This window comes from Nerophis lumbriciformis, linkage group LG17, assembly GCF_033978685.3.
Source record: "Nerophis lumbriciformis linkage group LG17, RoL_Nlum_v2.1, whole genome shotgun sequence".
Classification (NCBI taxonomy): Eukaryota; Metazoa; Chordata; class Actinopteri; order Syngnathiformes; family Syngnathidae; genus Nerophis; species Nerophis lumbriciformis.
The window spans coordinates 41,861,358-41,888,819 of NC_084564.2; the positions used below are offsets into that span (position 1 = coordinate 41,861,358).

General features: G+C 39.5%; 1 protein-coding gene across 2 annotated transcripts in view; it reads right to left on the reverse strand.

The window, feature by feature from the left end:
* The window catches only part of smc4 (structural maintenance of chromosomes 4), a 110,362-nt gene that overhangs the window by 61,272 nt on the left and 21,628 nt on the right, over positions 1 to 27,462 (reverse strand). For both annotated transcript variants that reach the window (XM_061973235.2, XM_061973234.2), the window contains 4 exons: positions 18,481 to 18,645; positions 13,865 to 13,992; positions 13,642 to 13,782; positions 9,341 to 9,491 (listed from right to left, as the gene is read on the reverse strand). In XM_061973235.2, the coding sequence (XP_061829219.1) occupies positions 9,341 to 9,491; positions 13,642 to 13,782; positions 13,865 to 13,992; positions 18,481 to 18,645 (585 nt within the window). The remainder of the gene's footprint in view (positions 1 to 9,340; positions 9,492 to 13,641; positions 13,783 to 13,864; positions 13,993 to 18,480; positions 18,646 to 27,462) is intronic.

Below are 27,462 nucleotides of genomic sequence, written 5' to 3' on the forward strand. Positions count from 1 at the left end.
AATAGGATTTACAGCGTGAAACACTTCTATGCTGGTTTTTTTTTCAAGAACTCTGCAGTGTTCCCACTGTACGGAAAATATGGTGAACTATTATTTTAACAAGAGCCATGCAGCAACTATGAATTTGTACGGCATTAAGGATTATGGTTACCTGCACCCATGAAGTATAAAAAAATGTTATTTTATGTGATGAGTTTGTGTCTTAATCAACGAGGACCAATTCTCCTATACACTGTCGGTCCACTATGAATCATAACTGTAAAAGTGGATTTCGTAATACTGTTCATATATTTCTGATATGGATCACGGTCCATTAAAACTCACACTATTAGTTTTAACTACTCTTTGATTTGATTTGATATATTTTTATTTCAAATATGCAAAAAAACAAGAGCAAGCCTGGTCCAAAACAGTGCTATAGCCTTAACAGCCATTATAACTAAATGAAAACAATGGAGAATAAAAAACGGGAAAAAAAATAAACAAAATGAGCAATAGACTTTTTTATTTTTTTAACATACTTGAAAATATAACAGAGTAGTAGTTTTACTACTCTGTTATACAAACATGTTTCATGCTGTTTCGTACTACATACACACTATAGATGCGCGGATAGGCAATTATTTCATCCGCAACCGCATCACAAAAGTCGTCAACCATCCGCCATACACCCGAACTAACATTTAATCAAAACCGCACCCGCCCGCCATCCGCCACCCGCCCGTTGTTATATATCTAATATAGACGATGCAAGGCATTAGTGAGGTTATAAAGCTTTTGCCTGTTAAAGAAAGGAGACTGATCCAATGCAGCAGAGACATTCAATGCGTGCCACGCTGTCACGGCCCAGACGCACACCAGTGCGCAATCATCTGGGAGCCGCGCTGAGCGCACCTCCAAGCACGCTCTCGCCACTCAAACTGCTGCAGGCAGCTGCGTTCTATCTTGTTTTAACATCCTGTGGCACTCTTCTGGGATCACGGCGGACGAAACTGCTCATGCTCAGGGTGTTTGTGGAGGTTCGGGGTTTTGCACAAATGTGATGCACCATGTTAGATGTCCCGGTTTTGTGACTGTCGTAGACATAAACAGCGTCGCAGCTCTTGCAAATCACGTAGCCAGCATTACTATCATCCTGATTTACAACCTCATAAAAACGAGTCCAGGCTGAACTTTTCTGGCCTTCTTTTCCCCTGGTCTTTAGTATTCCCTTTTTTAGTTTGTCGCGTACCACGTTTGCTGCCGGCGTTGCCATCTCTTTTTTTTTTTCTTCTTCTGTTGTGGCATGCTGCAGGTGCCTGCTCGTTTGTCGTATGTGGGTAACAACATTTAACTATGTATATATATTTCCGAATTGGTTTAACTGCCACCCGCCTGAATCTATTTAAAATCTAATTTTTTTAAATTTCAACCGCCCGATCCGACCCGCGGATAAAATCTAATTTTTTTTTTATTTCAACCGCCCGACCCGCGGATAATCCGCGGACTCCGCGGTTCTGTCCGCAAACCGCGCATCTCTAATACACACAGGATATATGTACACACAGAGTGGTAAAGATACTATATAAACAGTAATAAAGTACACACAAACACGTTCTATTGTGTGTTAGGGCTGGGTGATATATCGAGTTTGTAAGATGTATCGATATATTTTTAAACAATATATGAATTAAGAAAATATCTTAATATGGATATCATTTGTTTCACGTTTAAATGACCAAACATCGCTTATTTGTTGTTGTTGTGTTACTGCTTTGCACACTCTTGGCAATAAACACCTCTGGGTACTCTTTCAAGACGGTTGGAAAACCATTTCAAGTGACTTCCTCTTGAAGCTCATGGAGAGAATGCCAAGAGTGTGCAAAAAAGGTAATCGGAGCAAAGAGTGGATATTTTGAGGAAATGAGAATATAAAACATGTTTTCAGTTACCGTATTTTCCGCACTATAAGGCACACCTAAAAACCACACATTTTCTCAAAAGCTGACAGTGCGCCTTATAACCCGGTGCGCTTTATATATGGATTAATATTAAGATTCATTTTCATAAAGTTTCGGTCTCGCAACTACGGTAAACAGCCGCCATCTTTTTTCCCCGTAGAAGAGGAAGTGCTTCTTCTTCTACGCAAGCAACCGCCAAGGTAAGCACCCGCCCCCATAGAACAGGAAGCGCTTCTTCTTCTACTGTAAGCAACCACCCGCCCGCGTAGAAGAAGAAGAAGCGCCCGGATATCACGTTTCATTTCCTTTGTGTGTTTACATCTGTAAAGACCACAAAATGGCTCCTACTAAGCGACAGGTTTCCGGTTCATGAAAAGACGCAATCTCTCCATCCGCACACGGATTACTATTTCACAGCAACTGCCTAAAGACTTTCAAGAAAAGCTGGCTACTTTCCGTGCATATTGTAAAAACAAGATAGCTGAAAAAAAGATCCGGCCAGAGAACATTATCAACATGGACGAGGTTCCACTGACTTTTGATATTCCTGTGAACCGCACTGTGGATACAACGGGAGCACGTACGGTGAATATTCGCACCACAGGGAATGAGAAGTCATCCTTCACTGTGGTTCTAGCTTGCCATGCTAATGGCCAGAAACTTCCACCCATGGTGATATTCAAAAGGAAGACCTTGCCAAAAGAGACCTTTCCAGCCGGCGTCATCATAAAAGCTAACTCGAAGGGATGGATGAATGAAGAAAAGATGAGCGAGTGGTTAAGGTAAGTTTACGCGAAGAGGCCGGGTGGCTTTTTTCACGCAGCTCCGTCCATGCTGATATACGACTCCGTGCGCGCCCACATCACGCTGGTTTTTAATATATTATTTAAGTTTGACTGACCTGACTGTTTTTTTGACATTCCTTTAGCGCAGTTAGATGCGGCTTATAACACGGGGCGGCTTATAGGTGGACAAAGTTTTGAAATATGCCGTTCATTGAAGGCGTGGCTTATAACCCAGGGCGGCTTATGGTGCGGAAAATACGGTAATATCACCTTTTTTTTTAAGTACATAACTCCACATGCGTTCATTCATAGTTTTGATGCCTTCAGTGACAATCTACAATGTAAATAGTCATGAAAATAAAGAAAACGCATTGAATGAGAAGGTGTGTCCAAACTTTTGGCCTGTGCTGTATATACAGTTGTGGTCAAAAGTGTACATACACTAGTAAAGAATATAATGTCATGGCTGTCTTGAGTTTCCAATCATTTCTATAACTCTTATTTTTTTGTGATAGAGTGATTGGAGCACATACTTGTTGCTCACAAAAAACATTCATGAAGTTTGCTTCTTTTATGAATTTATTATGGGTCTACTGAAAATGTGAGCAAATCTGCTGGGTCAAAAGTATACAGTGTCCCTAAGAAAAGGCATTGAAGCTTAGGGAAGGCTATGCCGAACGAAACTAAAACTGAACTGGCTACAAAGTAAACAAAAACAGAATGCTGGATGACAGCAAAGACTTACTGTGGAGCAAAGACAGCGTCCAATTGTACATCTGAACATGACATGACAATCAACAATGTCCCCACAAAAAAGGATAAAAACAACTGAAATATTCTTAATTTCTAAAACAAAGCAGGTGTGGGGAAAAGCGGTCAAGGAAGAAACTGCTACAGGAAAATACCAAATAAAGAGAAAAAGCCACCAAAATAGGAGCGCAAGACAAGAAGTAAAACACTACACACAGGAAAACAGCAAAAAAGTCAAAAAAAGTAAGGGTGTGATGTGACAGGTGGTGACAGTACACCTACTTTGAGACAAGAGCTATATTGATGCATGCTTGGTTATGCTTTAAAGTCATATCCAACAATTGTGACAACAACTTTTTATTTTCAATATCGGCTGCAGAGTTTCGATTTTTAATGATTTCTGCTGGTGTGCCTCCGCATTTTTTCAATGAAAAAAAATGTGCCTTTGAAAAACACTGATCTCGTGGAAACCTAGATATACCCTAATCTTATATGTATATTACAGACCACACACACACACACACACACACTTTATTGATATATCTATCACACACACATATATATACAGTACGCTTCTATGTATAAATATATAGAACTTATACACATATAAATAAACATATACATAAACAAAGTTATACATGTTTCATAAATGTTATTTTTATATATGTAACACATATGTATATGCACACACACCATGTACATTGTGATATATGTGTTGCAGTGACGTGCGGTCACTAGAGGCAGGTGAGGCGGGGCCTCACCTGCCATCATGGAAAGAAAAAAATGTAAAAAGAAAAAAAATAAATAAATTGTTATATGTATCCAGTGATTATACTATAAAGTTATTTTCCATTTAACTTCACCAGTTTTAGATTATCTTTATTCAAAATCGCTGAATTTTCACATTTGCCGTTCAAATACTGAGAAGAGACGGTGCGGTGAACAGCAGCCAGTTGAGGCACGTCACTCAGTGCCTCAACATGGACGGACTCGGCTAACTGCTGGCCTGCTGTGCAGTGAGACTGTATTGCTATATGAACTATATTACCGGTATACATTTCCATAGTTTAGTTAGCTGAGGTATATAATGTACAGTGTATTTTGTCAACAACTGTATGTGTGTAAAGTATTTCTTGTGCTGAGCGATCATAAAACTGCTGCGAAGACGCACTGGCTGAGGCACGCATCACCACGCCTCCTGGTGCTGAAGACACGTTCGCCGCAGACTGCACCCACCGACGGGAAGGCCACACCAACCAAAGCCCACACCCAAACCCTCCACGTGCAAGACCGAATCCACCCCAAAAAAGTCACTTAACAAGAAGCCAAAAAGTGCAAAAACAACATTGCTCGCACCGGAGGAGCCGTGAACGACTGCTGGGACACTACATTAGGTACACCTGCAGACTGCAGCACGGATTTCATATTTCATTCATTCACAACTCCTCCACACCGAACACCACTGTACCCGCACTTATAAGTAAAGGTAAGACCATAATAACGTTTTTTTTTAATTAAATGTGCTTTTTTGTGTGCTACAGTTTGTATGTGTAAAGTTAAAGTTAAGTTAAAGCAGGGGCGTCACTAGCTTTTAAGGACAGGGGGGGCTTTGCCCCCAGGAGATGCACAGGATGCGAGCGAATGTTACGCACGAGCACAAAACTTCACAAACGGCTAACAAAGACTTAGAAATTATTCATTGTTATTTTTTTTTTTTTTTTTAAATGCACGGGACGAAATGAAATGCTCCCCGGGACGATGGCTTTTAACCATATATTTTCTTTTTCTTTTTATGTATTTATTCATTTTACATTTTATATTAAATGTCTTGGTTTTTCCTCCCTCTGAAAATCCTATTAAATGTTTAACAAGCCATCCTATAATAATAAAACAGCTATTAATGTAACAATACAATAAAACAAATATATTTAATGATGTTTTTTTCATTATTTTAACAATAGGCTTATGTATATTACTTTATATAGATTCTACAAGAAACACAAAACTTAAAAAAATAAATGATTTACAATTGCACACACAAGGTTTTGTGCAGCTTCACTCATTGTAAAGGAAGATAATGTGCTTCGTACACCTGCAGGACCGCAAGCAAGGTCCCAGAGAAAATGCGGGCTGGAATTTGAGTGATGTGGGCATTTTCTATATGAACAAGTGGAATGGATTGGATATCGACGCACGAAAGGGGCTCTCTACCTTACGCTACGAAGTGAGGGGAAACTGAGTGAATAATAACAGGTTATATGATTATTTATTTAAACTCATATTTGGGCCACTTTATAATGAATATGTCGGCATTTATTTGTAAAACAAAAACAAAAAAACACCAAATTATTTAGGGGGGCTTAAGAATATTTTAGGGGGGCTTGAGCCCCCCTAAAATAGGCCTAACAACGCCAATGAGTTAAAGTAGCAATGATTGTCACACACACACACTAGGTGTGGTGAAATATGTCCTCTGCATTTGACCCATCCCCTTGATCACCCCCTGGGATGTGAGGGGAGCAGTGGGCAGCAGCGGCGCCGCGCCCGGGAATAATTGTTGGTGATTTAACCCCCAATTCCAACCCTTGATGCTAAGTGCCAAGCAGGGAAGAATGCTGCTATGAGCTTTTAAACATAACCCGTTAACTGCTGCCAATCAAATGGTGAATAAGATACTCTTTAGGGTTCATATGTTTGTAAATCTGACTGTGATGAAGTCAGTGCCTCACCAGCCATCAACCTCACCGCACGTCACTGATGTGTTGGCCGTGGACAAGCGGCAGAAAACGGATATATATAATAAATCTGTAAAACTGTATATATAATACAGGGTTTTCCCTAGATTGCCACTGTGTGTGAATGGGTGAATGTGGAAATAGTGTCAAAGCACTTTGAGTACCTTGAAGGTAGAAAAGCGCTATACAAGTATAAGCCATGTAAATATAGTGGCGGTGGGGGCGTGGTCAATATGACATCATATAGGACACTTTGATTTGCATATATTTTCTTTATAAGGACGAAACAAATGTTTTATGTATATTTAAAAACAAATTAGCGTTTAGTTATGAATATTACTATTTCTGATAATAATATTACCATTTTTTTCTTATATAATCAGAATTACAAGCAGCTTTAAGACAAGGAATTTGACTTGGTCGACTGTGCTCTCTTTGTTCAATGCAGTTTCAATTGTTGCAGGTAACACGAGCTACACTTTATTCTGCCCTGCCCCGAATGTTGCTGCAATTTAGTTTGCCAAATATGTAAAAAGTCCTTTGAGTTAGATTTGGGAAAAAAAATTACTTGAGGTGATTTGTTGATATTCTTTACAATTTAGCGACTGTAAAACTAAGCACACTAAAGAAAGTGCATTATTTATACACATGAAATGCAAATACATGTAGGAATCACGTTAGATTAATAATTTCATTTGGAATATACTTAAAAAAAAGCAATACAATTATGCAGGATGACGGTTGAGCACTAGTGCCGCTAGCTTAATGCTAACGTACAATGGACTAGCTCATTGACAAGCTAACTCAAATTAGCATGGCCAATCGCAGGGCACATAAACAATCTTTCACACTAACATTCATATCTATGGACAATTTAGTCTCCAGTGAAGTTTATTGTTAGGCAGTTTCATTAACGTCCTCCCAGCGCGGTAACAACACACAACAACAGCAGTCACGTTTTCGTCTACCGTAAAGCAGTTCGTCTGCCGTAAACAGCAATGTTGTGACACTTTTAAACAGGACAATACTGCCATCTAATGCATTTGATGAAAGCACTTTTGTGCGTGCCACACAGCAATGCATCATCAGAGAGTGTGTTCAGCATAGTTAGAAAAATAGTGAAAGAGAATAGAACAAGGATGGACAATTCAACCCTTAACTCAACAAGTATATGTGTAAATAAATGAACACTGAAATTCAAGTATTTCTTTTATATATATATATATATATATATATATATATATATATATATATATATATACATACACATATATATATATATATATATATATATATATATATATATATATATATATATACACACACACATATATATATATATATATATATATATATATATATACATATATATATATATATATATATATATATATATACCGTATTTTCCGCACTATTAGCCGCACCTAAAAACCACAAATTTACTCAAAAGCTGACAGTGCGCCTTATAACCCGGTGCGCTTTATATATGGATTAATATTAAGATTCATTTTCATAAAGTTTAGGTCTCGCAACTACGGTAAACAGCCGCCATCTTTTTTCCCCGTAGAAGAGGAAGCGCTTCTTCTTCTACGGTAAGCAACCGCCAAGGTAAGCACCCGCCCCCATAGAAGAGGAAGCGCTTCTTCTTCTACTGTAAGCAACCACCCGCCCCCGTAGAAGAAGAAGCGCGCGGATATTACGTTTCATTTCATTTGTGTGTTTACATCTGTAAAGACCACAAAATGGCTCCTACTAAGAGACACGCGTACAACGCAGAATTCAAACTCAAGGCAATAAGTCACGCAGTAGAACACGGAAATAGAGCAGCAGCAAGAGAATTGAAGCAACAAGATGACCTGCGCCACTAAGACAGGGAGACAGCGCCGGACGACATACGCCAACATCTGCCAGTGGATTGTAAATGCCTGGGCGGATATATCGGTCTCAAATGTGGTCCGAACTTTCCGGAAGGCAGGATTCACGGAACTGCTGGACAACAATAGCAACATTGACTCTGATGACTTCGACGAGACGGAGCCGGCCATTTTGGATTCCGTATTCGCCCAACTTTTTAATTCGGACACCGAAGGAGAAGAATTCGAGGGATTTATGGATGAAGAATAACTTCAGAAAGTGAGCGTTATGTTTATTTTGTGTGTTGTGACATTGCTATTGCTCTGCACTATTTTGAATTTTACTATGTTTGTGATTGCACATTTGCACATTACCGTACATTTTGGGAGTGAACAGAGTTGTTAGAACGCTGGTTTTTAATATATTATTAAAGTTTGACTGACCTATCTGACTGTTTTTTTGACATTCCCTTTAGCGCAGTTAGATGCGGCTTATAACACGGGGCGGCTTATAGGTGGACGAAGTTTTGAAATATGCCGTTCATTGAAGGCGGGGCTTATAACCCAGGGCGGCTTATGGTGCGGAAAATACGGTATATATATACAATAAAATAAATATATATTTATAGCCAGAATTCACTGAAAGTCCATCCATCCATCCATCCATGGATGGATGGATGGATGGAGATATATATATATATATATATATATATATATATATATATATATATATATATATATATATATATATATATGAAATACTTCACTTGGTGAATTCTAGCTGTAAATATACTCCTCCCCTCTTAGCCACGCCCCCAACCACGCCCCCCATCCCACCTCCCGAAATCGGAGGTCTCAAGGTTGGCAAGTATGATCTACATTCCTACTCTCGCCTATGGTCATGAAGTGTGGGTCATGACCGAAAGAATAAGATGGCGGATACAAGCGGCCGAAATGAGTTTCCTCAGAAGGGTGGCTGGCATCTACCTTAGAGATAGGGTGAGAAGTTCAGTCACCCGAGAGAGACTCGGAGTAGAGCAGCGGCTCCTTCGCTTGGAAAGGAACCAGCTTAGGTGGTTCAGGCATCTCGTGCGGATGCCTCACCAGCGTCTCCCTATCGAGGTCCTCGTTGCACGTCCCACTTTATCTACAGTTAGTGCGTGTGCTCACATATTGTGTCTCTGGAAGACACTTATTACTGCAGAGACTATATCAGCCCCAATGAAAATCCCCAAAGTGTGCGGGAGAGCGGATGATAAATGGAGAGGCTTACACACCTTTTCTTTGTCCTTCTCTAGCTGCTTCTGCAACTTCTTGTTCTTGCTCTTGGAGTGTTTGATCTTCTCACGCACTTCAACATCCTGCAAGTCCAGCTGGGTGAACTTCTCCTTCTGGCTCTCAATGTGCTTGTTGAGCTTATTTTGTTTCCTGGTGGATCAACAGTCGTTACATTGATATTGAGAAGTGATCCAGATATGTAATGAAGTATATACAAATAGATCAATTTCACCAGTTTTTACTGCAGATATAGAAGACAATAACCGCAAAATTGCAGAATTGTATTGAAGATAGGGCTGTGTGATATGGCCTTTTAATATGTGGATATGTTTAGTCCATGTCACGATACGCCATATATATGTGGATATGTTTAGTCCATGTCACCATACACCATATATATGTGGATATGTTTAGTCCATGTCACCATACACCATATATATGTGGATATGTTTAGTCCATGTCACCATACACCATATATATGTGGATATGTTTAGTCCATGTCACCATACACCATATATATGTGGATATGTTTAGTCCATGTCACCATACACCATATATATGTGGATATGTTTAGTCCATGTCATGATACACCATATATATGTGGATATGTTTAGTCCATGTCACCATACACCATATATATGTGGATATGTTTAGTCCATGTCACCATACACCATATATATGTGGATATGTTTAGTCCATGTCACCATACATCATATATATGTGGATATTTTGCCTTAGCCTTGAATGAACACTTGATGCATATAATGACAGCAGTATGATGATTCTATGTGTCTACCGTACATTAAAACATTCTTCTTCATACTGCATTAATATATGCTACTTTTAAACTTTCATGCAGAGAGGGAAATCACAAGTAAAAGTATATTTATTAAAGAGTTATTAAGCAGTGGCACAAACATTCATGTCATTTCCAAAACAGAAAGTGCAAGATTGTCAGAGACATTTTAAAACAAGCTATTAGTGCACTTTTGTGCATGATGTCACTAAGATGACATATCAAAACAACACTAAATTAAAGTGCACTTTTTGTACAGAACGCCACTACAATAGTTTAAAACAAATAAAGTGCATTTTTGTGCATGATGTCACACAAGATATTTCAATAAGTGTCAAATAAAAATGAGCTGCATAATAGGAAATCAAATAGTGTATGTCCTTCACTATGTGGTAGGTTCCTGCGGACGTTATCTCCTTCTGTTGTTGACTAGTTTTTTCATACGGTGTTGATGTGGAAATGGTGGCTTGGGCATTTTGTGGGTGTGGCACCGAACGGAGATATTGACATGCGGACTTTCAAGCACTCTTCATTCTCTAGCGGATGACTTTTCAAATGATGCTACACATTAGCAGTAATGCTACTTTTTGTAGCAACGCTTTTGCCGCATACTTGACATATTACAGTTGTCTGTTCAACATCTTCCCGCTTGAAGCCAAACCACCGCCAGACGATGGACCCCCTGTTGTTTTTCTTGGGAATTAATTCTCCCTTCATTTTTTCCAGATACGCACCTTCTCTCTCTCGTATTACCACTCGCACCACAGCTAACGTTACTATGCCGCTACCTCTCTGCTCGGCGAGGGTGTATGACGTTGCACGCGCGACAGTATGTGACGTATGTACCGTATTTTCCGCACTATTAGCCGCACCTAAAAACCACAAATTTTCTCAAAAGCTGACAGTGCGGCTTATAACCCGGTGTGCTTTATATATGGATTAATATTAAGATTCATTTTCATAAAGTTTCGGTCTCGCAACTACGGTAAACAGCCGCCATCTTTTTTCCCCGTAGAAGAGGAAGCGCTTCTTCTTCTACGGTAAGCAACCGCCAAGGTAAGCACCCGCCCCCATAGAAGAGGAAGCGCTTCTTCTTCTACTGTAAGCAACCACCCGCCCCCGTAGAAGAAGAAGCGCGCGGATATTACGTTTCATTTCATTTGTGTGTTTACATCTGTAAAGACCACAAAATGGCTCCTATTAAGAGACACACGTACAACGCATAATTCAAACTCAAGGCAATAAGTCACGCAGTAGAACACGGGAATAGCGCAGCAGCAAGAGAATTGAACATAAATGGTGCGTAGGTAGAGGAAGCAACAAGATGACCTGCTCCACTAAGACAGGGAGACAGCGCCGGACGACATACGCCAACATCTGCCAGTGGATTGTAAATGCCTGGGCGGATATATCAGTCTCAACTGTGGTCCGAGCTTTCCGGAAGGCAGGATTCACGGAACTACTGGACAACAACAGCGACACTGACTCTGATGACTTCCACCAGACGGAGCCGGCCATTTTGGATGCCGTATTCGCCCAACTTGTTAATTCAGACACTGAAGAAGAATTCGAGGGATTTATGGATGAGGAATAATTTCAGAAAGTGAGCTTTAAATGTTTATTTTGTGTGTTGTGTGACATTAACGTTCGAGCAACGTTGAGTTATTGATGTTGCTATTGCTCTGCACTAATTTGAGTGTTACTATTTTTGTGATTGCACATTTGCACATTACATTTTGGGGGTGAACAGAGTTGTTAGAACGCTGGTTTGTAATATATTATTAAAGTTTGACTGACCTATCTGACTGTTTTTTTGACATTCCCTTTAGCGCAGCGTAGGCGCGGCTTATAACCCGGGGCGGCTTATAGGTGAACAAAGTTTTGAAATATGCCATTCATTGAAGGTGCGGCTAATAACCCGGGGCGGCTTATAGTGCGGAAAATACGGTAAGAAGGTGCGCTTGTTTTATGTCTCTGTGAGAAGGAGAGACAAGAAAGAGTGAGAAGAGCCTGTAGTGTAATGCCCGCAGCTAAAAGCAACTGCGTGAGAACGTATACTCCAATATCACCATATTAGGGATGTCCCGATCCAGGTTTTTGCACTTCCGAACCGATACCGATGTTGTTTTTGCACTTCCGATCCGATACCGATGTTGTTTTTGCACTTATGATCCGATACTGATACTGGTCGATACTGGCCTATCCGAGCATGTATTAAAGTTTAAAGTTATTTAGCCTACTTAGTTGTCAGAATCATGTTGAAAAGGGTTTTAGTACTCTTGATAACAACTAGCCAGCTGAATTAGGGGAGTTTGAATAATACATAATGGTTGGTAACAAGAAACTGACCTGTTTGTTCAAGGATAAACACAAAATAGACAAAATTATACATGACAAACAGAAATGGCATCATTGAACTAGGGCTGGGCGATATGGCCTTTTTTAATATCGCGATATTTTAAGGCCATATCACGATACACCATATATACGTGGATATTTTGCCTTAGCCTTGAATGAACACTTGATGCATATAATCACAGCAGTATGATGATTCTATGTGTCTACATTAAAACATTCTTCTTCATTCTGCATTAATATATGCTACTTTTAAACTTTCATGCAGAGAAGGAAATCACAACTAAAAAAATCATTATTTTTTCATACGGTGTTGATCTGGAAATGTTTGCCTCGGCATTTTGATGGTGTGGCACCGAATGGAGATGTTGACGTGCTGCTACATATTAGCAATAATGCTACTTTTTATAGCAACGCTTTCGCCCAACACTTGACAAGTTACGGTTGTCTTTTCGACATATTCCCACTTAAAGCCAAACCACCGCCAGACGATGGACCTCCTGCTGTTTTTGGGGGGAATTAATTCTTCCTTCCTTCATTCGATTATCACTCGCACGGCTGCACTAGCATCACAGCTAACGTTAGCCATGCTGCTACCTCTCTGCTGGGAGAGGGCGTATACGTATGTGACGTATGACGTGACAGTATGTGACATATGTAAGAAGGTGCGCTTGTTTTATGTCTCTGTGAGAAGGAGAGACAAGAAAGAGTGAGAAGAGCATGTAGTGTAATGCCTGCATCTAAAAGCAACTGCATGAGAATGTATACTCCAATATCACCATATAGTCATTTTCTATATCGCACAAAGACAGCTGACATTTTTACCGGTAACTTTTAATTCACATGGCCGTCTTAACGGTTAGGACACAGACCTGTGGATGTGTTGAAGGTGTGCTGGAAAATGCGGAACGGAAATTTGGGAGCGGCAGAAAAGTGGAATGTATTATTTAAATCGGTGCGTTGGAAAACACGGACCGGAGTTTCTTTAAAAACTGGATCGGCATTTTCCCATGCCTTGCCGATACGCATTTTTTGGCAAATATCGGCGGCCGATCCGATCCAAATATCGGATCGGGACATCCCTACACCATATAGTCATTTTCTATATCAAAGACAAATTCGCCTTAATTGAAGAACAAAAGGTCTTACTTCTCCACATTTTTCAGCTCCTGATTCTTTTCCCCCATCTCTTCTGATAGCTTAGACGTTTTCTCTGTAAGCTCCTTGTTGTCCTCCAAGATGGTCTGCTTCTCCTGCTCTTTATGCACCACACGCTTTTTCAGGTCATGACTAAAGGAGGAGGATGCTCAGATATTTACATTTGTCTCCACTTCATTCGCACAAAACACCAACGTGGCCCTGCAGCACTCACAGGTAATACTGGCAGAGATGACTCTTGTGTTTGAAGATGTCATTTTCCAGTTTGAGGAACTCCACAGCTTTGTTCTTTTCTCCCTCCAAAGCATTCTTCTCCTTTTCAACAAGCTTGACTCGGTTCAGCTGAGAAAGTACACGCGACGACTTTAAATCACATTTGAAGGATGAATGAATTTGTTATCGTTTTGGCACTGCAATATCATGTTTATTCAACATATTGAAAGGTGAAAAATATCATGTACCGTATTTTTCGGATTACCGTATTTTTTGGACTATAAGTCGCAGTTTTTTTTTCATAGTTTGGCCGGGGGTGCGACTTATACTCAGGAGCGACTTATATGTGAAATGATTAACACATTAGCGTAAAATATCAAATAATATTATTTAGATCATTCACGTAAGAGACTAGACCAGGGGTCGGCAACCCGCGGCTCCGGAGCCGCATGCGGCTCTTTGATCACTCTGATGCGGCTCAGCAGCTTACTTGCTGAACCCCCCAATTTTCCCGTGAGACTTCCGGATTTCAGTGCCTCTCGCAGAAAACTCCCGGGATTATTCACCGATTTTCATCCTTATGACTATAATAAGGGCGTGCCATGATGGTACAACATTTGGCGCCCTCTACAATCTGTATTAACAGCATGCCAGCCCAACACTTGTTATACAATATACATTTTCTGCTTGCACACGTACGTGACAGCAAGGCATACTTGGTCAACAGCCACACAGGTTACACTGACGGTGGTCATAGAAACAACTTTAACACTCTTACTAATAATGCGCCACACTTTGAACCAAAACCAAACAAGAATGACAAACACATTTCGGGAGAACATCTGCACCTTAACACAACATAAACACAACAGAACCAACACCCAGAATCCAATGCAGCCCTGACTCTTCCGGGCTACATTATACACCCCTGCTACCACCAAACCCCGCCCCCACCCCAACCCTGCTCCCTCACACATCAACCCCCCGGAAGAGTTAGGGCTGCATGGGATTCTGGGTATTTGTCCTGTTGTGTTTATGTTGTGTTACGATGCAGATGTTCTCCCGAAATGTGTTTGTCATTCTTGTTTGGTGTGGGTTCACAGTGTGGCGCATTATTGGCAAGAGTGTTAAAGTTTTTTTTTTATACCGCCACCGTCAGTGTGACCTGTGTGGTTGTTGAGCAAGTATGCCTTGCTGTCACCTCCGTGAGCAAGCGGAAGCCCCATACAACGTGTGACTGATCAGGCACGCTGGCTGTAGTGGGTGTTATATGCTGTACCATCACGGCACGCATGACGCAGACAAGCGCCATTCATTTAAAACATACGTGCCGCACCAGTTTTCAAATTCCACATAAAGGTGTGGGCAGCGTGTCTGACCCCTGGTTTATGCATAGCACAAAGCAAAAAAACAAAATCGTATGCAGTGTTATTTCATTTAAAATTTCAAAATATTTTTGCGGCTCCCATTGTTTTCTATAATTTGTGAAACTGGTCAAAATGGCTCTGACTGGTAAAGGTTGCCGACCCCTGGACTAGACGTATAAAATTTCATGAGATTTAGCGATTAGGAGTGACAGATTGTATAGCATGTTCTATATGTTATAGTTATTTGAATGACTCTTACCATAATATGTTACGTTAACATACCAGTTGGTTATTTATGCCTCATATAACGTACACTTATTCAGCCTGTTGTTCACTATTCTTCATTTATTTTAAATTGCCTTTCAAATGTCTATTCTTGGTGTTGGCTTTTATCAAATACATTTCCCCAAAAAATGTGACTTATACTCCAGTGCGACTTATATGTTTTTTTCCTTCTTTATTATGCATTTTCGGCCGGTGCGACTTATACTCCGAAAAATACGGTATAAGTCGCAGTTTTTTTCATAGTTTGACCGGGGGTGCGACTTATACTCTGGAGCGATTTTGTGTGTGAAATTATTAACACGTTACCGTAAAATATCAAATATTATTTATCTCATTAACGTAAGAGACTTGGCGTGTATCAGCAATCGTCACACACACACACGTCAACTGTTATTTATGCTTCATATAACTAGGGCTGAAACGACGCGTCGACGTAGTCGACGTCATCGGTTACGTAAATACTTCGAGGACGTTTTTGTTCGTCGACGCGTCGCATATTTACGTCACACTACCGTCATGGCGGAGCGCAAAGCAGACGATGCGAGCGGTGCGAGCGAGGGGAAAAAAGCACGCCAAAAGTCGTCAAAAGTGTGGGACTATTTCAATAAACGGCCTAAGAAGAAACGCTACTTTTATCTACATTCAGCTCGCTACTAATTTTTATCGATCTGTTAATGCACACTTTGTTTGTTTTGGTCTGTCAGACAAACCTTCATCGTGCCTGCCTTACTGGTGACGTTTCACTTCGTTCCACCAATCAGATGCAGTCACTGGTGACGTTGGACCAATCAAACAGAGCCAGGGGTCACATGACCTGACTGGCTCCGAGCTAACTTCGGGTGTTACCATTTAGTGGTCAATTGTACGGAATATGTACTGTACTGTGCAATCTACTAATAAAAGTTCCAATCAATCAATCAAAAGTGTGAAGGAAAAAAGACCCTTTTTTTATTTCAACCGTAAAGACTGACTGCACAGTTCCTGTCTTCACAATAAAAGTGCCGCTCCATCGCGCCTGCGCTTTCAAAATAAGAATCTCCGAAAGCCAGCGCAAACAAGCTAGCAAGCTACGGAGTTTGCCGCCAATGTATTTCTTGTAAAGGGTATAAAAACGAATATGGAAGGTGGACAAATAAGATGCCAAATAACAACCACTTTCATGTGGTATTAGACAGAAAGGAGGAACTTTTTTTCTCCTCCATTTGAAAACGTGGACGTTACCAGCACTACTTCCTGATTACAATCAATGCAAGTCATCAGAATCAGGTAATACACCAACTTATATTCTTGTCTTCATGAAAGAAAGGAATCTATATGTGTTAAACATGCATGTATAATTATTAAAACACCTTTAACATGTAAACAAAAACGGCAAAATAAATAAATATAAATTATATACTGTATATATCAATGTATGTATGTATATATATATATATATGTGTGTGTGTGTGTGTGTGTGTGTGTGTGTGTGTGTGTGTGTGTATATATACACATATATATATATATGATATGTGTGTGTATGTTACTCAGTACTTGAGTAGTTTTTTCACAACATACTTTTTACTTTTACTCAAGTAAATATTTGGGTGACTACTCCTTACTTTTACTTGAGTAATAAATCTCTAAAGTAACAGTACTCTTACTTGAGTACAATTTCTGGCTACTCTACCCACCTCTGCTAATAATGTTGTTGTATGCACACTGTGTCGAGCGGAAATGGCCTATCATAGCAGCACAACGGCAGCGTTCTTGCCATCACCATCAACTAGTCAATCGTCCGCGTGAGTATACGTTGTCATCATTACACAAAAACATGAATGTGTCATTTGTACCTGCGTTGTAAATTCATAAACTAAAGCACCGTTTCGCTCTGAGAGGAGCGTTTGGCGTGCCTGTTCAGTGTTTACAAAGACGTGCTCCTCTTTAACGCTAACGTTAATTAGTTGTGCAAATACCTTTTACAACATTAACAATTACGTATACTATGTACAAACGAACAATTAACTTCCACTTTAATTATACTATCATTGTTGTGTTATTAAGCAAAATAAGCAAAAGTTTTACTTTTGTTGAAATGTTTACACTGTTGTTACAGAATATTTAGTTTTGCACTTTTTTGTATTGGATGTTTATCTTTATTTTTGCACATTTTAGCAAATAAGCAATACTTTTACTTTTGTTGAAATGTTTACACTGTTACAGAATATTTCCGTTTTGCACTTTTTTGAATTGGATGTTTATCTTTATTTTTGCACATTTTAAAGCAAAATAAGCAATACTTTTACTTTTGAAATGCTTATACTATTGCAGAATATTAAGATTTGCACTGGATGTTTACTTTTATATTTGCAGATTAAAAGCAAATAAGCTACTTTTAATTTTGTTAAATGTTTACATTGTTACAGAATATTTTGTCATGTTGTTGTCAATGTTGACTGAGTGGCCATACTTTCTTTTTTGTAAATAAAAGCCATGCCTTTTGAAAAAACTGGCCTACATTTATTTTTTCATCTTCATTTTAAATAAAAAAAATAATCGGTAAAAGGAAAAATAATCTATAGATTAATCGAAAAAATTATCTATAGATTAACCGATTAATCGAAAAAAATAATCTATAGATTAATCGATAGAAAAATAATCGTTAGCTGCAGCCTTACATATAACGTACACTTATTCAGCCTGTTGTTCACTATTCTTTATTTAATTTAAATTGCCTTTCAAATGTCTATTCTTGGTGTTGGATAAAAAAAAATTCCTCAAAAAATGCGACATATATGTTTTTTTCCTTCTTTATTATGCATTTTCGACCAGTGCGATTTATACTCCGGAGCGATTTATAATCCGAAAAATACGGTAGTCTGTTTTTGTACTGGTACCAATTTAAAAAATAGTTAAATAAATAGCAAAACTACCGCACAGAAAAAGTCAGGAGGACACAGGAGAAAGAAATGAGTGTACAAGTCACCTTCTCGCCTCTTTGTTCATTAAGCAGTTCAATTCTGCGGGACAGGATGTGGATGGGCTCCTTGAGGCGACAGGAGCCAATAATGTCCTCCAGGTACTCCAGCATTCCCTCATCGTGCTCCGTCTGACCTTTGGACTTCATCATGGCGATTTGCTCCACCTCACCCTGTGCCCCGGAAATGAAAACACAAGCATGTCAAGGCATTGACAGTTTTTTTAAAACTCTATATTGTTTGGAATTATGACAATTGCTTATTTACATAACCCCAAGGATCATTTATTTTTCCATTTAGAAATAATTCATTGTGGAACAACTTTTTATGCATATCAGTTAGGGATGTCCCGATCCGATATTTGGATCGGATCGGCTGCCGATATTTGCCAAAAATTGCGTATCGCCAAGGCATGGGAAAATGCCGATCCAGATCCAGTTTAAAAAAAACTCCGGTCCGTGTTTTCCAGCGCACCTATTTAAATAATACATTCCACTTTTCTGCTGCTCTGTAATTACCGTTCCGCATTTTCCAGCACACCTTCAACACATCCACAATTCTCACGCAGTTGCTTTTAGCTGCTGGCATTACACGACAGGCTCTTCTCACTCTTTCCTGTGTCTCCCTCTCACAGACAGCAAGCGCACCTTCTTACACACGTCACATACTGTCACGTCATACGTCACATACGTATACGTCCTCTCCCAGCAGAGAGCGAGGTAGCGGCATGGCTAACGTTAGCTGTGATGCTAGCGCAGCCGCTAAGGTGCGCGCCTGCTCAAGCGTCCTCTGCGCACGGCAAATCTATGCCACGCACAAAATCAAATAAAAAAATAAGCGCATAACAATTTTCGACACACGGACACGACAGAGAAAACAGTTTTCGTCATCATTGTTCAAATATTGTGACGTCTGTCGAGACGCTTATCTCCATTCGGTGCCACACGTCCACACCATCAAAATGCCGAGGCAAACATTTCCAGATCAACACCGTATGAAAAAAATAGTGATTTTTTTAGTTGTGATTTCCTTCTCTGCATGAAAGTTTAAAAGTAGCATATATTAATGCAGTATGAAGAAGAATGTTTTAATGTAGACTTGCAAGCCTTGAAAGAACATTTTGAAAATCAAGACTACATTTCCTGCAAATGGGTGCATTTCTACCCTATATTTTAACTTTAGATTTATTCTCATATCAAACTCTTTTGGCTGTCTTTTTGACACTTACATCCGGCGCCCCCCTCCAGACCCTGGATTATAAATAATGTCAATAATTCAATGTGATTATCTTGTGTGATGACTGTATTATGATGATAGTATATATCTGATAGTATATATCTGTATCATGAATCAATTTAAGTGGACCCCGACTTAAACAAGTTGAAAAACTTATTGGGGTGTTACCATTTAGTGGTCAATTGTACGGAATATGTACTTCACTGTGCAACCTACTAATAAAAGTCTCAATCAATCAATCAAAACACATAGAATCATCATACTGCTGTGATTATATGCATCAAGTGTTCATTCAAGGCTAAGGCAAAATATCGAGATATATATCGTGTATCACAATATGGCCTTAAAATATGGCAATATTAAAAAAAGGCCATATCCCCCAGCCCTAGTTCAATGATGCCATTTCTGTTTGTCATGTATAATTTTGTCTATTTTGTGTTTATCCTTGAATAAACAGGTCAGTTTCTTGTTACCAACCATTGTGTATTATTCAAACTCCCCTAATTCAGCTGGCTAGTTGTTATCAAGAGTACTAAAACCCTTTTCAACATGATTCTGACAACTAAGTAGGCTAAATAACTTTAAACTTTAATACATGCTCGGATAGGCCAGTATCGGTATCGGATCGGAAATGCAAAAACAATATCGGTATCGGATCGGAAGTGCAAAAACCTGGATCGGGACATCCCTAATATCAGTGTGAAAGAATGAGATTAAAACATATTTAGTTTTAGCCTGACCTCTTGCAGCTCGTCAGGCTTTAGTCTAAAACAGACCTGGGCAAAAGGTGGCCCGTTATGATTTTCAATCCGGTTCGCTGGACGTTCTACATCATTTTTTTTAGACCTTTAACATCAAAACTGTATTTTCCATTATGATGTGCAGTGATGTTTTCAAATGACCGTAAGTTTTGAACTACAGAAAGTAATTCAATGGTTGAAATCTGCGCTGTTGGGTGTTATAGGAGTTTTTACGGTAATCTAGGTCACAGCAGCTCAGACCAGGAACAAAGCAGAGTGGGCGGTAGGGATGTCCCGATCCAGGTTTTTGCACTTCCGATCCGATACCGATATTGTTTTTGCAATTCCGATCCGATACCGATACTGACCGATACAGATACTGGCCTATCCGAGCATGTATTAAAGTTTAAAGTTATTTAGCCTACTTAGTTGTCAGAATCATGTTGAAAAGGGTTTTAGTACTCTTGACAACAACTAGCCAGCTGAATTAGGGGAGTTTGAATAATACACAATGGTTGGTAACAAGAAACTGACCTGTTTATTCAAGGATAAACACAAAATAGACAAAATTATACATGACAAACAGAAAGGGCATCATTGAACTAGGGCTGGGCGATATGGCCTTTTTTTAATATTGCGATATTTTAAGGCCATATTGCGATACACAATATATATCTCGATATTTTGCCTTAGCCTTGAATGAACACTTGATGCATATAATCACAGCAGTATGATGATTCTATGTGTTTTGATTGATTGATTGAGACTTTTATTAGTAGGTTGCACAGTGAAGTACATATTCCGTACAATTGACCACTAAATGGTAACACCCCAATAAGTTTTTACACTTGTTTAAGTCGGGGTCCACTTAAATTGATTCATGATACAGATATATACTATCAGATATATACTATCATCATAATACAGTCATCACACAAGATAATCACATTGAATTATTTACATTATTTATAATCCAGGGTGTGGAGGGGGGCGCCGGATGTAAGTGTCAAAAAGACAGCCAAAAGAGTTTGATATGAGAATAAATCTAAAGTTAAAATATAGGGTAGAAATGCACCCATTTGCAGGAAATGTAGTCTTGATTTTCAAAATGTTCTTTCAAGGCTTGCATGTCTACATTAAAACATTCTTCTTCATACTGCATTAATATATGCTACTTTTAAACTTTCATGCAGAGAAGGAAATCAAAACTAAAAAAATCACTATTTTTTTCATACGGCGTTGATCTGGAAATGTTCGCCTCGGCATTTTGATGGTGTGGACGTGTGGCACCGAATGGAGATAAGCGTCTCGACAGACGTTACAATATTTGAACAATGATGACGAAAACTGTTTTCTTTGTCGTGTCCGTGTGTCGAAAATTGTTATGCGCTTATTTTTAGGGCCCGCCATGGCCCATTGCAAAAGGACTCCCACAGGGAGTCCTTATGCAATGGGACATAAGGACCTATTGAATTTCTAAGGTTTTATTATTATTATTATTATTCTTTCTTATTGTTCCGCAGCTTTGCGCACTACTTTCACCCCCTTAACATGCTTCAAAACTCACCAAATTTGACGCACACATAAAAAAACTCGAACAAAACTCTTTGGTAAAAATACCAAACCCCAAAACTCAAAATTGCGCTCTAGCGCCCCCTACCAAGTAAACTTGTTCTAACTCCCCGTACGAATGTCGTACAGACATGAAACAAAAACCTCTATGTAGGTCTCACTTAGACTTAAATTTTATTAATTTAGTTTCTCGGGCTAAATTCTACAGGAAGTTTGCTATTCCCCCTTCAACACTAAATTTTAGTAAAATCGGTCACTTTTGCCTCTTTGAGCTGTAATTTGACCCCCTTAACATGCTTCAAAACTCACCAAACTGAACGCACACATCAGGACTGGCAAAAACTGTTATCTAATAAAAAAACCTAACCCCAAATTCAAAAATTGCGCTCTACAGAATTTTTTGAATAAAACGGAGAAAAAACTGCTCCTCGGAAGAAAAAAATTACAAAACTGCCTGTAACTCCCACTGGGAAAGTCAAAGAGACATGAAACAAAAACCTCTATGTAGGTCTCACTTAGACCTACATTTCATAAATTGACAACCCCCAGCAATAATCCACAGGAAGTTTACTATTCCCCCTTCAATACAACATTTTTGTAAAAACCCGTCCCCTTTCTTCAAACATTATCTCCTCTGAGCGCGTTTGTTGTTTCGGCTTCAAACTAACACAGGAGAGAGATTGAACCCTTCTGATTAAAGGTTGGTGAAAGAGTTGTGATACCTGCTCCGGTTTGGATTTTATGACCCTTCAAAGACACGCTGCACTGATGCTCCTGCGGTGCTGTTTTTTTAAGATGGCTGCTCAAAAGCAGGAAGCACCAACGTGCCCACACAATGCAGACAAGGTAGGTACACTAGACAAAAGTCTTGGGACACTTCAGACTAAAAGTAGACAAAAGTATTGGGACACTTAGGACTAGCACCTGCCAAATACGCGGGCCCGAACAACGCTGCTTGCAGCTTTAATTTTATTTGATTTTGTGCGTGGCATATAATTGCTATGCGCAGAGGACGTTTGAGCAGTGCGTAATTGCGCAGGCGCGCACCTTGGAGGGAGCGTTGGTCACACGGCTGCGCTAGCATCACAGCTAACGTTAGCCATGCTGCTACCTCTCTGCTGTGCGAGGGCGTATACGTATGTGACGTATGACGTGACAGTATGTGACGTATGACGTGACAGTATGTGACGTATGACGTGACAGTATGTGACGTATGATGTGACAGTATGTGACGTATGACGTGACAGTATGTGACGTATGACGTGACAGTATGTGACGTATGACGTGACAGTATGTGACGTATGACGTGACAGTATGTGACGTATGACGTGACAGTATGTGACGTATGACGTGACAGTATGTGACGTATGACGTGACAGTATGTGACGTTTGACGTGACAGTATGTGACGTGTGTAAGAAGGTGCGCTTGCTGTCTGTGAGAGGGAGACGCAGGAAAGAGTGAGAAGAGCCTGTCGTGTAATGCCAGCAGCTAAAAGCAACTGCGTGAGAATCCACAGACCTGTGGATGTGTTGAAGGTGTGCTGGAAAATGCGGAACGAAAATTAGGGAGCAGCAGAAAAGTGGAATGTATTATATAAATCGGTGCGTTGGAAAACACGGACCGGAATTTTTTTAAACTGGATCTGGATCGGCATTTTCCCATGCCTTGCCGATACGCATTTTTTGGCAAATATCGGCGGCCGATCCGATCCAAATATCGGATCGGGACATCCCTAGTGGGCGGGGCTTATTTTCAGAGCAGCCAGCCCCAACCAAACCCATGTGTCAGCAACAGATGAGGAAGCAGATTTTTACGTAATATATCATATTGTAGGTGTTTATTACACTTTGCATTCATATTTTGCTGTTTGTTACGTTTCTGTTGTGTTTTGCTTGATTGTAAATGATACACAACTATCGTGGAGCTGGTCTGAGAAGTAAAAGATGTTCATATGTTGTTAATATTCAGTGTTTTATTGTTTATAGTTAATATTTTAAATCCCACTTTCTTTATTTTAATGTACATTTTGGGTGTCCCATTCAGTAAAAAAACTGTTAAATTCCATTCCCTTTTTTTTGAGGTGGTCTGTCATTACGTTTTTAGAATTCTATCAGACATTGTGACTTTTGGTATGAAAATTTCCTGGAAAAAAAGGGACCCAAACACCAGAGGTGGGTAGTAACGCGCTACATTTACGCCGTTACATCTACTTGAGTAACTTTTGGGATAAATTGTACTTCTAAGAGTAGTTTTAATGCAACTTACTTTTACTTTTACTTGAGTATATTTATAGGGAAGAAACGCTACTTTTACTCCGCTACTTTTATCTACATTCAGCTCGCTACTCGCTACTAATTTTTATCGATCTGTTAATGCACGCTTTGTTTGTTTTGGTCTGTCAGACAGACCTTCAAAGTGCCTGCCTTACTGGTGACGTTTCACTCCGTTCCACCAATAAAATACAGTCACTAGTGACGTTTGACCCCGTTCCACCAATCAGATGCAGTCACTGGTGACGTTGGACCAATCAAACAGAGCCAGGCAGTCACATGACCTGACTTAAACAAGTTGAAAAACTTATTGGGGTGTTACCATTTAGTGGTCAATTGTACGGAATATGTACTGTACTGTGCAATCTAGTAATAAAAGTTTCAATCAATCAATCAAAAGTGTGAAGGAAAAAAGACACTTTTTTATTTCAACCGTACATCCCGTCACAAGCCTAAAGACTGACTGCACAGTTCCTGTCTTCACAATAAAAGTGCCGCTCCATCGCGCCTGCGCTTTCAAAATAAGAGTCTCCGAAAGCCAGCGCAAACAAGCTAGCAAGCTACGGAATTTGCCGCCAATGTATTTCTTGTAAAGTGTGTGAAAACGAATATGGAAGCTGGACAAATAAGATACCAAAAACCAACCACTTTCATGTGGTATTAGACAGAAAGGAGGAACTTTTTTTCTCCTCCATTCGAAAATGCGGACGTTATCATCACTACTGTCTGATTACAATCAATGCAAGTCATCAGAATCAGGTAATACACCAACTTATATTCTTGTCAACATGAAAGAAAGGAATCTATATGTGTTAAACATGCATGTATATTCATTAAAACACCTTTAACATGTAAACAAAAACGGCAAAATAAATAAATATAAATGATATACTGTATATATCAATGTATGTGTATATATATATATATATATATATATATATATATATATATATATATATATATATATATATATATATGATATGTGTGTGTATGTTGCTCATCAGTTACTCAGTACTTGAGTAGTTTTTTCACAACATACTTTTTACTTTTACTCAAGTAAATATTTGGGTGACTACTCATTACTTTTACTTGAGTAATAAATCTCTAAAGTAACAGTACTCTTACTTGAGTACAATTTCTGGCTACTCTACCTACCTCTGCCAAACACACATACTGTACAGCAGATTTTTACAGCTAAATGTGTACATATCATTTATACACACATACACATTGGCCCCCCCAAACACATTTTTTTCTCTCAATATGGCCCCCCCGACTCAAAATATTTGCCCAGCTCTGGTCTGTTTGACTATAAAAAAAACATACAATCTTTTGAGAAATGACAGCCTTGAATAACTAGCTCCCTGACAACACTAGGGATGATGTTCGTTTAGGAATTATCGAGTTCGAGCCCATTATCGAATCCGCTTATCGAACCGATTCCTTATCGAATCTCTTATGGAATCCAGATAGGTTGTTGTGTGTGCACTGAGTTCCAAAAGCTGTAGATGTTATGTGACTGGGCCGACACGCTGTTTATATGGAGGAAAGGCGGACGTGACTGAGGACAGCATGTGGACGTTAAAAAGTGAAGATTTCAGGTGAGAGAGGACGCTAAAGGCACGCCCTCAGTGAGCATATAGTGCTGCTATGTGCGTTATAAATTAAAAAAATTGCCGACAAACACATCACCAACATGGATGAGGTGCCGCTCACATTGGACATCCCGGTGAAGCCCCCTGTGACGAAGAAGGGGACCAGCACGGTAGCCAATCCATACGCACAACAGGGCAGGAGAAGTCGGCTTTGACTTTTTCCGAGGAGCCCCACGGCAAAGAGACTGACTTTGAAAACGAGTAGAGGGAATCTGCCGTGTTTGATGGAGAACTTGCCCAGCTGTTCACTTCGGACACAGCAGATGAGGACTTTGATGGATTTGTGTATGAGGATTGATCAAAAAATAATGTGAGTACATTAGGGCTGGGCGATATATGGATATACTCGATATATCGCGGGTTTGTCTCTGTGCGATATAGGAAATGACTATATGGTGATATTGGAGTATACGTTCTCACGCAGTTGCTTTTAGCTGCAGGCATTACACTACAGGCTCTTCTCACTCTTTCTTGTCTCTCCTTCTCACAGAGACATAAAACAAACGCACCTTCTTACATACGCCACATAAGTATACGCCCTCGCGGAGCAGAGAGGTAGCAACATGGGTAACGTTAGCTGTGGTGCGAGTGGTAATACGAGAGAGAGAAGGTGCGAATCTGGTAACAAATGAAGGAAGAATTAATTCCCAAGAAAAACAGCAGGGGGTCCATCGTCTGGCGGTGGTTTGGCTTCAAGCGGGAAGATGTTGAACAGACAACCGTAATTTGTCAGATGTGGGGCAAATGCGTTGCTACAAAAAGTAGCATTACTGCTAATGTGTAGCATCATTTGAAAAGTCACCCGCTAGAGAATGAAGCGTGTTTGAAACTCCGCATGTCAACATCTCCGTTCGGTGCCACACCCACAAAATGCAGAGGCAACCATTTCCACATCCACACCGTATAAAAAAAGTAGTCAACAACAGAAGGAGATAACGTTCGCAGGAACCTACCACATAGTGAAGGACATACACTATTTGATTTCCTATTATGCAGCTCATTTTTATTTGACACTTATTGAAATATCTTGTGTGACATCATGCACAAAAGTGCACTTTATTTGTTTTAAACTATTGTAGTGGCGTTCTGTACAAAAAGTGCACTTTAATTTGATATGTCATCTTAGTGACATCATGCACAAAAGTGCACTAATAGCTTGTTTTAAAATGTCTCTGACAATCTTGCACTTTCTGTTTTGGAAATGACATGAATGTTTGTGCCACTGCTTAATAACTCTTTAATAAATACACTTTTACTTGTGATTTCCCTCTCTGCATGAATGTATAAAAGTAGCATATATTAATGCAGTATGAAGAAGAATGTTTTAATGTAGACACACAGAATCATCATACTGCTGTCATTATATGCATCAAGTGTTCATTCAAGGCTAAGGCAAAATATCCACATATATATGATGTATGGTGACATGGACTAAACATATCCACATATATATGGTGTATGGTGACATGGACTAAACATATCCACATATATATGGTGTATGGTGACATGGACTAA